Raw genomic sequence first — 17,995 nt, forward strand, 5'->3', positions numbered from 1 at the left:
CTATATATGTTACAAAAATACTTCTCTTCGTTTATAAGAAATGTTGTAGGACAATATCATGGTAAATAAGGCATACAAAGTGTCATTGCCCTTAATAGTCAGAACTAGGAAATATATGTATTTACACACATACACATGCACATGCGCACACCCACACACATATCATTAGTTGTTCTATTCTCTGTTTATATATATTAAACACCATGAGTTCACATCAATACTTCCAATTCTAGTACAACACCACAAGATTAATTCTAGCCCTCCACTTTCTGTATTTGTAATTCACTTTTCAGACAGTGAGAAACCTGGATCCTATAATTTTCGATATATTTACTTATTTGCTCAGTCCCCTGTATATAACCAATCTCTTTGCTGGCTGAAAAATCAGGCCTAGACATGCTGCCCCTTCTCCAAATTATTTTTTATTCTCACAAAGCTTATGAGATTTAGAGTGTAAGGTCCAGGAAGACAAGAGCAGTAACTCTGTGCATTGCTGGTCTAAAGTGAAACTAGTTTGTGTGATAGGTCATATTATTACTCGAAAATCTTTATTGTCTCTCCCTGGGTATTATAATCCCCCACTCTATTGACATCAAGCTTGACCTAATGGATAGCTTTAATTAATGTTAATTAATTAAATGTGAGTGGAAACGATGTGAATTACTTAGGGGCAGAGGCTTTAGAGCCAACATAGGGCCCACCCTTTCCCTTCATGACAGGATAGCAATGTCCCAGATAGAAGCTTCTTCATTAAGTCTGATACCTGAATAAAAATAATATGTAGTAGAGCTTTAGCTGCTCCACCATGAATATGCATGCATAATGAACAAAAGACAAGTACCATATGATTTCACTTACATGTGGAATCTAATGAGCAAAATAAACTAACAAACAAAATAGAAACAGATTCATAGACATGGAGAACAGACTGACAGCTGTTAGAGGGGAGGAGTGTTAGGGGGCTGGGTGAAAAAAGGTGAAGGGATTAAGCAAAAAACTCCAACACACCACCTTATAGACACAGACAACAGTATGGTGATTGCCAGAGGGAAAGGTAGAAGAAGGAAAGGAGGAATACATGATGATGGTCGGAGACTTAACTTGAGTGGCACAACACAATATGCAGATGATTTATTATAGAACTGTACACCTAAAAGAAACAAAGTTTTGTCTTTGTAAGCCTCTGACATTTGAGGTTGTTATTGCAGCATAATGTACATATTCAGGAAAATTTTGATGGTCATTGCATTGAAAATGTAGATCACTATGGGTAGTATGGAGATTTTAACAATATTAATTTTTTCAGTCCAGGACCACAAAATATTTTTCCATCTATTTGTGTCTTTTTCAATTTCTTTTATCAGTTTCTTATAACTTTCAGTGTACAGATATTTCATCTCCTTGGTTACATTCATCCCTAAGTATTTTATTGTTTTGTGCTGTTGTAAAAGGGATTCTTTTCCTAATTTCTCTTTCAGTAATTCATTGTTAGTGTTGAGAAGTGCAACTGATTTTTGTATGTTGATTTTGTATTCTGCAACTTCACTAAATTTGTTGATTAGTTCTAACAATTTTTCTGTTGAGTCTTTATGGTTTTCTATATATAAGATTATGCATCAGCAAACAGATAATTTTACTTCTTCCTTTCTGATTTGGATATCTTTTATTTATTTTTCTTGCCTAATTGCTCCGGCTAGGACTTCCAGTATTATGTTGAATGGGGTGATGAGAATGGGCACCGTGTCTTGTTCCTAATCTTAGAGTAAAACTTTCAGCCTTTCACTGTTCAGTATGATATTAGCTGTGGGCTTGTCATATATGGTTTTTATTATGTTGAGGTGTGCTCTTTCTATACCCACTTTGTTGGGAGTCTTTTCTTTTTCTAAATTTAATTTAATTTTTGTTTAAAATATTACATATGTCTTTTTTTCTCCCCAAAGACCCATTCTACCCTGTCCCATCCTCCTCCCCAGTCCCCCTCCCCAGCATTGTCCGTGTCCTTGGGTTGTGCATATATGCATACCAATTCTTTGGTTACTCTATCCCCCTCCACCCACCCTCCTCCATCCCTCTGACATTCGTCAGTCTCATCTATGCTTCCATGTCATTGAATCTGTTCTGTTCATCAGTTTATTAAGTTCTTTAGGTTCCACGTATAAGCGAGATCATGTGATACTTGTCTTTTTCTGCCTGGCTTATTTCACTTAACATAATTTTCTCCAGGTCCAGCCATAGTGTCCAAAAGGGTACGAGATCCTTCTTCTTTACATGGTGTAAATGTCCCACAGCTTTTTTATCCACTCATCTACTGATGGGCACTTGGGCTATTTCCACATCTTAGCTATGGTAAACTGCGCTGCTATGAACATAGGGGTGCATATATTTTTTCTGATAAGTGTTTCAGGATTCTTAGGATATATTCCTAGGAGTGGGATCACTGGGTCAAAAGGCAGCTCCATTTTTAATTTTTTGAGGAACCTCCATACTGTTTTCCATAGTGGTTACACCAGCCTGCATTCCCACCAGCAGTGTACCTTTCTCCACATTCTCACCAGCACATGTCATTTGTTGATCTGTTGATGGCAGCCATTCTGACAGGTGTGAAGTGATACTTCATTGTGGTTTTAATTTTCATCTCTCTGATGATTAGCAACGTTGAGCATTTTCTCATGTATCTCTTGGCCATCTGTATGTCCTCTTTGGAGAAGTGTCTATTCAAGTTCTTTGCTCATATCTTAAGTAAGTTGTTTGTCTTCCTCTTGCTGAGTTGTATAAGTTCTTTGTACACTTTGGAAATTAGCCCCTTATCAGATACATCCTTAGCAAATATGTTTTCCCAGACCGTGGGGTTCCTTTGTATTTTGAGGCTGTTTTCTTTTGCTGTGCAGAAGCTTTTTAGTTTGATGTAGTCCCAAATGTTTATTTTTTCTTTTGTTTCTCTTGCCCTAGGAGATGTATCAGTGAAAAGTCCACTATGTAGGATGTCTGTGACTTTACTGCCTATGTTTTCTTCCAGGATTTTTATGGTTTCATGACTTACATTTAAGTCTTTTATCCACTTTGAGTTTATTTTTGTATATGGTGAAAGTTGGTGGTCTAGTTTCATTTTTTTGCATGTATCTGTCCAATTTTCCCAGCACCACTTATTGAGGAGACTGTCTTTACTCCATTGTATGCTCTTGCCTCCTTTGTCAAATATTAACTGACCATAATAGCGTGGGTCTATTTCTGGGGTCTCTATTCTGTTCCATTGTTCTATTTGCCTGTTGTTGTACCAATACCATTTTAATTACAATTGCTTTGTAGTACAGTTTGATGCATGGTAAAGTAATCTCTCGCACTCTGTTCTTTTTTATCAAGATGGCTGCAGCTATTGGGGGTCTTTTTTGGTTCCATATAAATTTTCAAAATGTTTGTTCTAGATCTGTGAAATATGCTGTTGGTATTTTAATAGGAATTGCATTGAATTTATAAATTGCTTTGGGTAGTATGAATATTTTAATGATATTAATTCTTCCAATCCATGAGCATGGTGTATTCTTCCACTTGTTTAAATCTTCCTCTATTTCTTTTTTCAGTGTCCCATAGTTTTCCGAGTACAGGTCTTTTCTTTTACATCCTTGGTTAAGTTTATTCCTAGGTATCTTATTTTTTTAGTTGCAATGGTAAATGGTATTGTTTTTTTAGTTTTCCTCTCTGAAAGTTCATTGTTGGTGTATAAGGATGCCACTGATTTCCAGATGTTGATTTTGTATCCAGCTACCTTGCGAAATTTATCAAATCTAGTAGTACTTTGATGGAGTCTTTAGGGTTTTCTAGGTACAATATCATGTCATCTGCAAATAATGACAGTTTTACTTCCTCCTTTCCAATTTGGATACCTTTTATGTTTTCCTTCTGTCTGATGGCTGTGGCAAGGCCTTCCAGTACTATGTTGAATAAGAGTGGAGAAAGTGGACATCCCTGTCTTGTTCCTGTTTTTAATGGAAATGGTTTTAGTTTTTGCCCATTGAGTATGATGTTGGCTGTAGGTTTGTCATATATGGCCTTTATTATGCTGAGGTATGATCCCTTTATTCCCACTTTGCTGAGAGTTTTTATCAGAAATGGGCGCTGGATTTTGTCAACTGCTTTTTCTGCATTTATTGATATGATCATGATTTTTGTCCTTCATTTTGTTTATGTGATGTATCACATTTATTGATTTGCGGATGTTATACCAGCCTTGCATCCCCGGAATAAATCCCATTTGGTTTTAATGTATTGCTGGATCTGGTTTGCTAGTATTTTAGTGAGGATTTTAGCATCTATGTTCATCAGGGATATTGGCCTGTAATTTTCTTTGTTTGTAGTGTCTTTATCTGGTTTTGGGATTAGGATGATCCTGGCCTCATAAAAAGAGTTTGGGAGTTTTCCCTCCTCTTGAATTTTCTGGAATAGTTTGAATAGAATAGGTGTTAATTCTCTGAATGTTTGGTAAAACTTGCCTGTAAATCCATCTAGTCCAGGACTTTTGATTACTGCTTCAATTTCATTAGTTGTTATCAGCCCATTCAAGTTTCTGCCTCTTTTTGATTCAGCTTTGGAAGGTTGTATGCTTCTAGGAATTTGTCCATTTCACCCATGTTGTCCAATTTGTTGGCATATAGTTGCTCATAGTATTTTCTTACAATCCTTTGTATTTCTGTTGGGTTGGTTGTTATTATCGCCTCTTTCATTTCTGATTTTATTTATTTGGGTCCTCTCTCTTTGTTTCTTAGTGGGTCTGGCTGAAGGTGCGTCAATCTTATTTATCTTTTCAAAGAACCAGCTCTTGGTTTCATTGATTTTTTTGTATTTTTTAGTCTCTATGTCATTAATTTCTGCTCTCATCTTTATTATTTCCCTCCTTCTAATTCCTCAGGGCTTTTCTTGCTGTTCTCCTTCTAGTTCTTTTAGTTGTTGTGTTAGATGGTTCATTAGATCTTTTTCTTGTTTCTTGAGATAGGCCTGTAATGCTATGAATTTTCCTTTCAGGGCTGCTTTCACTGTGTCCCATAGATTTTGCGTTGCTGTCTGTTCATTTTTGTTTCTTTCCATTAAGTGTTTACTTCTTCCTTGATCTCATTGGTAACCCATTCATTGTTTAATAACATGCTATTTAGCCTCCATGTGTTTGAATATTTTTGAGGTTTTTTATAGTGGTTGATTTCTAGTGTCATGGCATTGTGATCTGAGAAGATGCTTGATAGGATTTCAGTCTCCTTGTGTTTGTAGAGACTTGCCTTGTGACCTTACATGTGGTCTATTTTTGAGAATGTTCCATGTGTACGTGAGAAGAATGTGTATTCTCTTACTTTGAAATGAAATGTTCTGTAAATGTCAATTAAATCCATTAGGTCTAGTGAGTCATTTAAAGTCTGTGTTTCCCTGTTGATTTTTTGTGTTGATGATCTGTCCAATGCTGACAGTGGGGTGTTAAAGTCCCCCACTATGATTGAGTTGCTGTCAATCTCCCCCTTAAAGTCCCCCAAGAAATTTTTTATATATATTTAGGTGCTCCTATATTGGGTGCATAAATGTTTATAAGGGTTATATCCTCCTGTTGGATTGATCCCTTTAGTATTATGTAGTGACCATCTTTGTCTCTTGTTATGGTCTTTATTTTGTAGTTTATTTTGTCAGAAATAAGTATTGCTACTTCAGCTTTCTTTTCCTTTCCATTTGCATGGAATATTTTATTCCATCCCTTCACTTTTAGCCTGTGTGAATCTTTCGCTCTTAGGTGGGTCTTTTGTAGACAGCATATATTTGGGTCCTGTTCTCTTATCCATTTAGCTACTCTATGTCTCTTGATTGGACCATTTCTTCCATTTACATTTAAGGTTACTATTGATATAAACTTAATGCCATTTTTCCTCTTTATGCTGATGTACCTTTTTTTCACTATTCCATGTTTTTCTTAGAGCAGTCTTTTTACCATTTCTTGCAATGCTGGTTTGGTGGCACTGAATTCCTTTAGCCTTTTTTTTGCCTGGGAACCTTTTTATTTCACCTTCAATTTTAAATGATAGCCTTGCTGGATAAAGCAGTCTTGGTTGCATGTTCTTGCTTTTCATTCCTTTGAGAACTTCATGCCACTCCCATCTGGCCTGAAGAGTTTCTGTTGAGAAATCAGCTGTCAGCCTTATGGGGGTTCCCTTGTAGGTCACTGCTTGTCTTTCTCTTGCAGCCCTTAATATTCTCTCTTTGTCCTTGACATTTGCCATTTTAATTATGATGTGTCTTGGAGTGGGTCTCTTTGGGTCCCTCTTGTTTGGAACCCTCTGTGTTTCCTGAACTTGTGTGGCTTTCTCCCTTCCCAGCCTAGGGAAAATTTCTGTCATTATTACCTCCACTGAGTTCTTTATCCCTTGCTCTCTTAATCCCCCTCTGGCACTCCTATAATGTGAAAATTGTTTTGCTTCAAGTTGTCCCAAAGCTCCCTTAGGCTGTCCTCATGTTTTTTAAGTGTTTTTTCTTTTTGCTGCTCTGATTTTTTTCTACCCTGTTTCCTAATTCACTTATTCTATCCTCTGCTTCATTGAGCCTGCTTTTAATTCCTTCCAGTGTATACTTGATATCAGATACAGCGTTCTTTATCTCTGTCTGATTTTTGTTTACGTTATGTATCTTTTTAATGTTTTCACTATGGTCCTGATCTTAGCTTCTAGTTCCTTATTTTTCTCATTATGTTCCTTGAACTTTTTCATAATCAATACTCTGAACTCTGTTTCTGATAGCTTGCTTAACTCCATGTCATCAAGGTCTTTTTCTGGCAATTTTTCCTTTTCTTTAATTTGGGGGTTGTGTCTTTGTCTCTCCATTTTGGTACGTCTTAGCGTTTGTATCTGTCTATTAGATATATTTGCTGCCTTTCCAGTCTTGTGGGGTGGGATTTTGTTTTGTGAGTCCAGTGGAGTCCAGAGGTGTGTTTTCCTTATGCTTCTGAACTCTTTGCTCTAGGCGTGTCCCTCCTTGTGGGTGTCCCTTTTGTGGGTTCTTTGGGTTCTCCTTTTGTGGTTGGGTCTAGATTGTTGCTGACCAGTCCTTGGGAGGACTCTCCTCTCAGGTTGGCTAACTGTGTGTCTCAGCCCCAACCTTGTCATGTAAGCTATTGTATGGGTGCTGGCAAGGCAGGACAATACACAACTAAACTTCCAGGAAACAAGGGGTATCTTATATAATATCTTGACAGTCGCAATGAAAACAACCCAAGTGAAGACAGAACTGGGAGAGTGAAGGGAGAACACACACACACACAAGCCTAAAAAAAAAGAGAAAAAGAAAAGTAAAGCTTAGAGAGAGAGAAGTATATTGTTGTTAATAGTGATGAAAATTTAGAAAATAATAATAAACTAAAATGTAAAAAATAGAGAAGCTACTGGGAGATGATAGAGGCAGAGAAAAGATTGTGAAAGAAGGGCCAGCAAACCATTAAGGGAGAGAATAGGAATAGGAAAATAGTTGAAAATGAAAAAATAAAAATACAATAAAGAGAATAAGAGAAACTAAAACAATCGAACAAAAAGACAGGAAGATAGAAGGGAGGGTAATAAAAGAAAGAAAAGAAGAAGAAAAAAGTTGTGCCAATGTATCGAGAGGAGAGAGAGAGATAAAGCCTGGGTGGGGATGGAATCCAATAAGAGATTTGGGGGAAACTATCAAGGAAAGCAGTAACCTTTTTGGTTATAATGATAAAGTCCCAGCAATTAAGCAGGGAATAGCAAGAAAGTCTTGATAGCAGAAGCAAGGATAAAACAAAACAAAGCAAATAAACAAAACAAAACAGAGAAACAAAACAAAAAACAAGCTAAGCAAAACAAAATTCTTTTATATAAAAAAAAGGGAAAAAATTTAGTTAAAAGTTTTTTTATACAATAAAAAAAATTATTATAAAATTTAAAAAGAAGAAAAAACAAATATTATTTTTCCCTTTCTCTTCTTCCTAAGGAAAAAAGAAAAAACAAACATACAGACACACAAACAAAAAAACAAAACCAAACCAGAAAAACCTCAAAAAACAGAAAAAGACAATCACGTGATTTCTTCTGGGCAGCTTGTCTTGTCTGCGGCTCACTGTTTTGTGTATGCTGATTTCAGTTCTCCTGGGAGGTACTTGTGTATCAGCCAATGTGAGGAGCTGCCTAGGTTTGGCTCTGGTGTCCTTAGGTAGATGGTGGGCCACCTCCTCTTGTCAGCTATTTTGCAATCTGTGGTTGCCTGGTCTTACTCCAGAGTCTTCTGTAGAGTCTTTAGGGTGCAGGGTGGCTAGTGTAGCTCAGGGTATCACTCCCCTTAGAGGTTTCACTGTCAGGCACTCACTCTGAGGGAGTTAGTCTCTGCTCCACCGCCAGCTCCTCAGTCCCTACCCTGTCCTCTGATTCTAGTTCCCCAGGCTCTGGCCTGCTGTAGCTTCAGATTAATTTCAGCCTGTTGCCTTTTCTGTATGGGCTGTTTCAGCAGCCTGGGCTCACTGGGTTCGATTAAAGAACAGTCCAATGAGCCCTTTGCCTGCCCTGCCCCCAGTAGAGGTTTCAGCATTTCCTCCAGCTCCCAAACAGTCCCTGAGAGTCTTATCCTTGTAATGTCCTCCTGTGAGCTGCTCTCCCTTCCCCCTCAGGACTGTGCCCTGCGGGTGTGTCTGGGGTCTCAGTGAGTGGGACCCGCCCCTTTCCTGTTGGGGGCGGTGCTCCCGGCTGCAGGAGAGGCCGGTGGGCTCCGCCCCTCCCTGCTCAGCTCTGGTTGGCTGGTGGCACCAGGCCCGCCCCTCAGACTGTCTACTGTGCAGACCCCAATCCCGGCCTCCACTGGTCTGTCCCCCAGTGCACGGAGGGAAGGTGGGAGCCAGTTCCAAGATCAATGCCTTATAGGGAGGCAGAGGGTCCCTGTGTGTGTCTGCTCAGTGCAGACCTCTGGTCCCTCACTACTCGGGTGCCACATGCTTTGGGACAGCCTTTCCTATGGTTAGCGCCCTGAACATTAGACACTGGTTGCTGCCACCATTAGAGGCTGTTTCCTAGGAAGGCGCCGTCCCCTCCTCATGGACTCACTGCTCTCTTGGGCCCTCTTCCCTCCACGTGGGGCACTCCTCCCCTCTCCTCCACTCTGGGTGTGAGATCCTCGCTTTTGGAGGCCGGTCTGCACTCCCGAGGGGAGGGAGTTTTGCAGCCTTCAAGCCTTGGGGTTTGGAGCCCAGCACAGGCTTCAGGGGGACTCCCCCTTTCTACGTCCCCCTCTCTTACTGGACTCCGTGATGTTTCTTCAGTGCTCCCCACTTGCACCCCGTCCACTCAGGTAAGATTCTCTGGTTTTTCCAAGCTGGCTACGCAGTATTTTAGGAGTAAATCGAGTCTGTGCCTGGGAGTGGGATGCTCTGTTGCTTCTCACAGGGCCGCCATCTTCCCTCTCCAGAGTTTTTATCAAGAAAGGATGTTGTATTTTGTAAAATGCTCTTTCTGCATCTATTGAGGTGATCATATGACTTTTATTCTTCATTATGTTACTGTGATGTATCACATTTATTGCTTATGTTGAACTCTCTGTGCATCTCAGGGACAAGTACTACTTGACCATGGCATATGATCCTTTCAATGTGCTGTTGAATTTGGCCTGCTAGGATCTGAGAAGAATTTTTGCATCTGTATTCATAATGGATATCGGCTTATAGCTTTCTTTTTTCTGTAGTCTCCTTGTCTGCCTTTGGTATCATTGTAATGCTGACCTGATGAAATGAATGTAGAGTGTTCCATCCTTTTCAGTTTTTTGAAAGAACTTGAGAAATGTTGGTATTAATTCTTAAGTGTTTGGTAGAGTCCACCCATGAAGCCATTTGGTCCTGAGTTTTTCTTTCTTGGAAAGTTTTTGATTACTGATCCAATCTCCTTACGCATTATTAGTCTGTTCAGATTTTCACTTTTTTATGATTCAGTCTTAGTAGATTATATGTTGCTGGGAATTTATCCATTTCTTCTAGGTTGTCTAATTTGTTGGCATATAATTGGTTATAGTAGTTTTATGATCTTTTGTATTTATGAGGTATCAGTTGTAATGTCTCCTCTTTCATTTATAATTTTTTTAGTTTGAGTCCTCTCTCCTTTTTCTTGGTTAGTGTAGCTGAAGGTCTGTCAATTTTATTTTTCCAAAACACAAGCCCTTAGTTTTTAAAAATTTTCTATTGATTTTCTGGTCTTGATTTCATTTATTTCTGCTTTGATCTTTGATATTTCCTTCCTTCTGCTAATTTTGAGCTTAGTTTGTTTGTTTTCTTAGTTCCCTGAGATGTAATGTTAGTTTTTTTTGTTTGTTTATGTGAAATCTTTTTTTCTTCTTAATGTGTGTGTTTATAAATTTTCCTCTTAGAACTGCTTGTCTGCATTCCATAAGTTTTAGTATGTTGTGTTTCCATTTTCATTTATTTCTAAATAATTTCTGATTTCCTCTTTGACCATGGGTTATTCAAGAGTGTATTGTTAAATTTCCACATATCGATGAATTTTGTAGCTTTTCTCTTATTGATTTCTGGTTTCATACCATTGTGGTCAGAAAAGATACTTGATATAATTGCCATCTTCTTGAGTTCATTGAGACTTGTTTTGTAGTCTAACATGACCTATCCTAGAAACTGTTCTGTATGCACTTGAGAAGAATGTATGATTCTGCTGCTGTGGGATGGAATATTCTGTATATGTCTGTTAGGTCCCTTTGTTCTATAGTGTTGTTCAAATCTGCTGTTTCCTTATTGATTCTCTCTCTGGATTATCTATCCATTGTTGAAAGTAGGGTAGTAAAGTCCTTAAACTATTGTTGGATTGCTGTTCACTTCTTCCTTCTGTTCTGTTAGCATTTGCTTTATGTATTAATGTGCTCTGATGTTGGATGCATGTGTATTTAAAATTGTTATATCCTCTCGATGAATTAATCTCTGTTTTTTGTCAGTTTTTCACTTAAAATCTATCTTATTTAAGTATAGCTACCACCACTCTTTTTTGTTTTACACTGCATTAAAAATATATTTCCATCCCTTCACTTTGAGCCTACATGTGTCCTTAAAGCTAAAATGAGTACTTTGACTCATTTTAGACAGTAGATAGTTGTGCCATGTTTTTCCCCCATTCAGATATTCGATGCCTTTTTATTGACGAATTTAATCCATTTACATTTAAAATAATTAGTTATAGGTGAGGATGAGTTAATGCACTTTATTAATTGTTTTTATATGTTTGCCATTCCCTTCTTCTTCTCTTGTTCTATTCCTTTGTGAATGATGTTTTTTCCACAGTGGTATGTTTTGATTCCCTTTTTTTTTGTCTTTTAGTGTATCTACTATAGATTTTTGCTTTATAGTTACCATAAGGTTTACATAGAACATCTTATAGCTATAACAGTCTATTTTAAGCTAATAATAACTTTAATCACATACAAGAACTCTTCTTACTCCCCAACCCCACATATGCATTTGATATCACAATTTATTTCTTTTTATATTGTTTATCCATTAACAAATCATTGTAGCTATAGTTATTTTTTAATACCTTAGTTCTTTAACCTTTAAGTTAGAGTTAAGTGATTACCATACCACTGTATTACAGTATTAGAGTGGTGGAATTTGACTATATACTTACCTTTACCACTGTGTTTTATATATTTTTATGTTTTCATGTTAATTAGCATCCTTTCATTTCAGCTTGAAGAACTTCTTTCAGCATCTTCTGTAAGTCATGTCTAGTGATGATAAACTTCTGTAGCTTTGGTTTCCTGGGTGAGAAGCTCTATCTCTCATTCCTGAAAGACAAACTTGCCAGGTAAAGTATTCTTGGCTGGTAGTTTTTTCTTTTGGCACTTTAAATGTATCATCCTACTGTCTCTAAGCCTGCAAGGTTTCTGCTGAGAAGTCTGCTTAGACTCTTATGTGGTTTCTCTAGTATGTGAGGAATTTTTTCTCTTGCTGGTTTTAAACTTCCTTTCTGGTTATTGATTTTATAATTTTATTGTAATGTGTCTTGGAGAGGATCATTTTAGGTTGAAATTTTGGGGGAAACTATAAGGTTAATGAACTTGGATGTCCACCTCTATCCCCAGATTTGGGAAGTTCTCAGTCATTATTTTTTAAAATAAACTTTCTGCCTCATTTCTCCTCTTTTTTCCTTCTGGGAGTCCAATAATGTGTAGATTGTTTCTCTGAATGGTATCCCATAACTCATGTAGGCTTTCTTCACTCTATTTTATTCTTTTTTCTTTTGCTCCTCTGAATTTGGAATTTGAGTAATGAGAAGCCATCATAGGGTTTTAAGAAACAGTGAAAAGATATGATTTATATTAAATAAAACCATGGGAAGTTGTCTTCCTCATTTAAAAGAAAAATATGTCTTTATTGATTTCAGAGAGAGGAAGGGAGAAGGAGAGAGAGAGATAGAAACATCAATGATGAGGGAGTCATTGATTGGCTGCCTCCTGCATGCCCCTTACTGGGGATCAAGCCTGAAACCTGGGCATGTGCCCTGACTGGGAATTGAACTGTGATCTCCTGGATCATAGGTTCAATGCTCAACCACTGAGCCATGCCAGCTGGCCTCCAGTGTATTCTTTATTTCAGTCTTGGTTGCAGGTTCTTGCTTTTCATTACTTTGAGAACTTTATGCCACTCCCTTCTGGCTTGAAGAGTTTCTGTTGACAAATCTGCTGTCAGTCTTATGGGGAGGGGTCCCTTGTAGGTTACTGCTTGTCTTTCTCTTGCAGCCCTTAATATTCTCTCTTTGTCCTTGACATTTGCCATTTTAATTATGATGTGTCTTGGAGTGGGTCTCTTTGGGTCTCTCTTATTTGGAACCCTCTGTGCTTCCTGAACTTGTGTGGCTTTCTCTCTTGCCAGCCTAGGGAAGTTTTCTGTCATTATTTCCTCCACCAAGTTCTCTATCCCTTGCTCTCTTTCCTTCCCCTCTGGCATTCCTATAATGCAAAAATTGTTTTGCTTCATGTTGTCCCAAAGCTCCCTTAGACTGTCCTCATGCTTTTTAAGTGGTTTTTCTTTTTGCTTCTCTGATTGAGTGTTTTTTTCTACCTTATCTTCTAATTCACTTATTCTATCCTCTGCTTCATTGAGCCTGCTTTTAATTCCTTCCAGCATATTCTTGATATCAGCTATAGTATTCTTCATTTCTGCCTGATTCTTATTTATCATATCTTGTCTTTTTTCATGATGAAGCTTTCACTAAGTTCCTGGACCTTCCCAGTAAGTGTCTTGTGGTTCTCTTTAATTTCCTTGAGCATCTTTATAACCATTACTCTGAACTATTTCTGATAACTTGTTTAACTCCATCTCACAAGGTCTTTTTCTGGTGATTTTTTTCTTCTGTTTAGTTTGGGGGTTGTTTCTTTGTTCCCTATTTTAGTGACTCTTAGTGTTTGTATCTGTATATTAGATATATTTGCTGTCCCCCAGTCTTGTGGGGTGAGATTTTATAGTGTATGTCCAGTGGGACCTAGAAGTGTGTTTTCCTTATACTTCTGAGCTATATGCTCTAGGTGTGTCCCCTTTGTGTGTTTCCCTTTTGTGGGTTCTTTGGGCTCTCCTGTTGTGATTGGGTCTAGATTGTTGTTGACCCATTCATGGGAGGACCCTCCTCTCAGGTTGGCTAACTGTGAGGTCCAGCCACAACCCTCTAGGTCACTGCTGAGTCCAGCCATCTGGCCCCTTTGTATTTGGAAGCCACACACTGTGGGACAGCCTTTCCTACAGTCAGCACTGGGGGGGTGAAAGTCTCCAGCCATAGCTGCTGCCATTAGGCACATTGTTTCACTGGGAAGTCCTGGTTCCCTCCCTGCAGGCACATTGTTCCCCTGGGTCCTTCTGCCCCCCTATGCTCGGGCACTCCTTCCCCTCTTCTCTGCTCAGGGTTTGAGATCCCAGCTGTTGGATGCCAGTCCGTACTCTCAAAGTGAGGGAGCTCCGCAGCCTCTAACCCTCAGGCCTCAGAGCTCAGCAGAACCTTCAGGGGGGACCCCCCTTCCAACGCACTCCCCTTTACCAGACTCTATGATGTTTCTTCAGTGCTCCCTACTTGAATTATGTCCAACTAGGTATATTTCCTTTGCTTTTCCAAGCTGCCTGTGCAGTATTTTAGCTGTAATTCAGTTGGTGGCTGGGAGCAAGGGCACACCCCTTCTTATCAGAGTACCGCCATCTTCCCTTCTCCAGCCTATATTTTAACCACTATATGGCATTGCCTTCCAGTTTACTAGAGGTTTTGGTAGAAATGTGGGTTTGGGGAACTTAATGATTCAGATGTGGCTGTTGCAGTACATTTCTCTTTCAATTAATAGCTCAGTGAATTTTGAATAAATTCAAAGTCATCACTAATCTCTAGCTTAGCCACCGAAGAAACCCAGATATTCTAAGTAGCAATGACTTTACATAAAAGGCCTTTTATTAAAAGTATTATATGTGCTTCAATATTTTCTGTGGTTCTGGAAATTTTCCCTCACGATCAGTTCAATACAGCTTGTTCCTTAAATGCCAAAGAAGCATCATTCCACTAAACATTATTAGTACATATAAAGCATGTGAATACATCATATGATGCTCCACTTGTACCCCAAACAGTAACCAGCATTGTACAATGCATTAGGATATTACTAAACTATGTGCAAGTACTCAGATTTCCAAAATGTTCTTAGTTCCATTGAAACTGAGCCCCTTCCACCACCTATTCAAATTTAAGTTGTTACATTGATCCATGTGTGGAGCTCTTGGTAGGACAGTCTGTCTATTCCTAGTTGGTTGCTAAGACTCATACTTTGTAACATTCTAGATATAAAACTGTACTGATACTATATATTCTTTTTCACTTTATAAAACTGGCACCCATGGCTTAGGTTAAAAACAAAAGCAAAAATTTGGGGATAAGTTAAAAGAATGGAGCCATATAACAGAATTTGTCCTTTCTAATATCTAACAAAAGTAGGTAAAAAGATAAAAATAAAATCACAATTCATGAAAATTCACCAGAAACTTCCAAAAAGAGAGAGTGGGAGATGTTAGCTATTAACTTAAAAAGATGTCAGCTAAGAAAAACAATAGATACTTTTAAGAAATGTGAAAGCCTTCTAACCTTGCTTCTAGAAACCTCTTTTAACCATAACTTTTAGAAAAACACATGTGAGTTAACAACAATCTTGATTATTTTTGCCTCATTTGGAGAAAAATGGACTGAATGTATATATTTTAAAAACTTTTCCTTTATGGAAAGATGGAAGTTGTAATGGCTACAGTTGGAAAGTAAGTGAAAAAGGGGAGGAGAGTAAAAATCATTGACGCTTTGATAGAAGCATAGTCCCTAGGGCTCCATGATGAAGAACAAGGCCAATGCTAGATTTCCTTCAAGACAGCTCTGATATCACTTCCTTTCTTAAAACTTCTCTTGACTCACCAAAGTTCAAGTAACTTCATAGTTAGTAATTGATTTGGCCTCTTTTTTTCACTCAAAATTCTTATCTTCCTACTCTCGTAAATAAGCAACATGTTTTTTTGCCCTGCCGGGCGTGGCTCAGCGGTTGAGCATTGACCTAGGATCCAGGTGATCGGGGTTCGATTCCCGGTCAGGGCACATGCCCGGGTTGCGGGCTCGATCAGTGACTCTCCCATCATTGATGTTTCTATGTCTCTCTCTCTCCCTCTCCTTTCCTCTCTCTGAAATCAATAAAGATATATTTTAAGCAACATGTTTTTCTTCTTATATGTCAGGTCATTTCTGGAAAATGGTTAATATTTTTCCAATTGTTTTCTATAAATTCTCATTCATCCTTCTTTAATAACACTTATTAAAGGAGTATTAACCATTAATAACTAAAAATAACTAATAACTGTTATTTTATTTTAAAAATAAACTTATGATATATATTTACAGTTCATACACTTTTCTATCACACTAGACTATAGATTCCTTGAAATTAGGGCAGATACCTCTCATGTTTTTATCCTTGAGGGCCAATTCAGCACTTAAAATATGGTATACTCAATACATTAAAATATATTCTGTTTTTTAAAGCTTCACCATCTTTCTGATGGTGTCCTTGAATGCCTTCTTCACTTGCTGATTTCTTAGAGTGTAAATGAAGGGGTTTAACAAGGGAGTAACGGAAGTAATCAGCACAGCTATTCCTTTGTTGAAAGCACCTGCTTCTTTTGCAGAGGGATTAATGTACATAAACATGCAGCTGCCATAAGAGAGGGAGATGACAATCAAGTGAGAGGAACAAGTGGAAAAAGCCTTTGTCCTCTGCTGGGCAGATGGGATCCTCAGAATGGTCCTAATAATGTATGTATAAGAAAGCGTCACCAGTACCAGTGTAACCACCAGAGTCACAGCAGCCAAGAAGATAACCACCAGTTCTAAGAGGCTTGTGTCTGAGCAGGCAAGCTCCAGGAGGGGCCCATAGTCACAGTAATAGTGATCCAGCACATTGGAGGCACAGAAATCCACCTGGCTCATCAGAAAGATTGGGGGTAAGATAGCTAGGAGTCCCCCCAGCCAGGAGCAGAACACAAGTTGTACGCAGACTCTGCTGCTCATGAGGGTCAGGTAATGCAGGGGTTTGCAGATGGCCACATAGCGATCATAGGACATAGAGGCCAGGAGGTAAAACTCCGTTGCCCCAAGAAATATTGCAAAAAAATATTGAATCAAACATCCAGCAAAGCTGATGACTTTATTTCCTGTTGTCATGCTGGTCAGAAATCTGGGAATAAAAATAGATGTGAAGGAAATTTCTAAGATGGAGAAATTCCGGAGGAAGAAATACATGGGGGTCTGGAGGTGGGGGTCTACCAGTGTGAGTATGATGATGGTCAGATTTCCTAGGACACTTAGCATGTATGTAAGGAACATAAAGGTGAATATCATGACCTGGGCTTCAGGTTGATTTGTGAGGCCGAACAGAATAAACTCAGTAAACATAGTCCTGTTTTTCATTGTTGACCTTCAGTACATCTAAAGGGAAAAGGTGAGAATGATGAAAATGGAATTGTCCCAGGGTGGGAGAGATAAAGCTGATTGTAGACAACAGAATCAGGTCATATGTTACTCTCCACCCATAGGACTGGACTAGGCTCCATGGAAGCCCCATGTCTACTACAAAAGTGACCTTTTCCTAATGTCTTGTAGTTCCTTAAGTCCATCTATAACTGCACTCTTAACAGAACATATTGCAGAAAAAATAATTTTCCCCCCACAGAAGAATATGTTTTTGAACCTATCCTTTCCTCCTAAAATCTTCAGGAAATCTCCACATTTAAATCACTTTTCTCTGACTCTTATTAATCTTCCTGCTTCTGTGCTCTTGGTAGAAATATCTCTATCCGATTCTGTTTTCTGTGCTTTCTCTCCCCTTCCCTGTGCGTTTTTCCCTTTCTGTACTTTTTCTTCTCCCTGTACTATTCAATGCCATAGGTCCTCATCTCCATTACTGTCCAAAACTCGGATTTTCTTGTTTCATGCACCCATAGGAATTTCCCCACACAGACAATGCCGAGATCTTGATGTATAATTGATTTTTCTATATCTCCACTTCTTTTGTGGGATAAATTTGTAATAGGCCATTAGAACTTTTAAGATCTTGGTTCAGTACTATCTCATTTTATATCATGAGCCTTTTTGTTTACGTGAACAAGGCTCAGGCATCAATATGTTATATTAATTAGCATTTTATATGTTTCTCTGTCACATTCAGAGTTTCCTACTCACTGATTTTCGATATATCTCTGAGAAAAGAGATCTTGAGAGATCCATAGGCAGAATCTCAGAGTGGATTTTGCCCCAGTCTTAAAGAATCCTCAGTGGCAAACCAAGGACCACATTTCATTCTGCAGCAAACTTTCCTGTCCTCTATTCTTGGCATACAGAAATCAGGAAGATGGAGATTCATGTGTCTGACAATAAGATCCTTTTATAGATAAACTGGTAGGAAGGAAAGGAAGGAA

At 38.4% G+C, this 17,995-nt stretch overlaps 1 protein-coding gene across 1 annotated transcript; it reads right to left on the bottom strand.

Moving 5' to 3' along the window:
• Nucleotides 1–16,058: 16,058 nt before the first annotated feature.
• On the bottom strand, nucleotides 16,059–16,988 carry LOC107538187 (olfactory receptor 6C4). Its single transcript, XM_016214349.2, has one exon. It carries the CDS (start codon nucleotides 16,986–16,988, stop codon nucleotides 16,059–16,061), a length of 930 nt encoding a protein of 309 aa, XP_016069835.1.
• Nucleotides 16,989–17,995: the final 1,007 nt, after the last annotated feature.

Source organism: Miniopterus natalensis, chromosome 2 (genome assembly GCF_054644295.1).
Source record: "Miniopterus natalensis isolate mMinNat1 chromosome 2, mMinNat1.hap1, whole genome shotgun sequence".
NCBI classification, from domain to species: Eukaryota; Metazoa; Chordata; class Mammalia; order Chiroptera; family Miniopteridae; genus Miniopterus; species Miniopterus natalensis.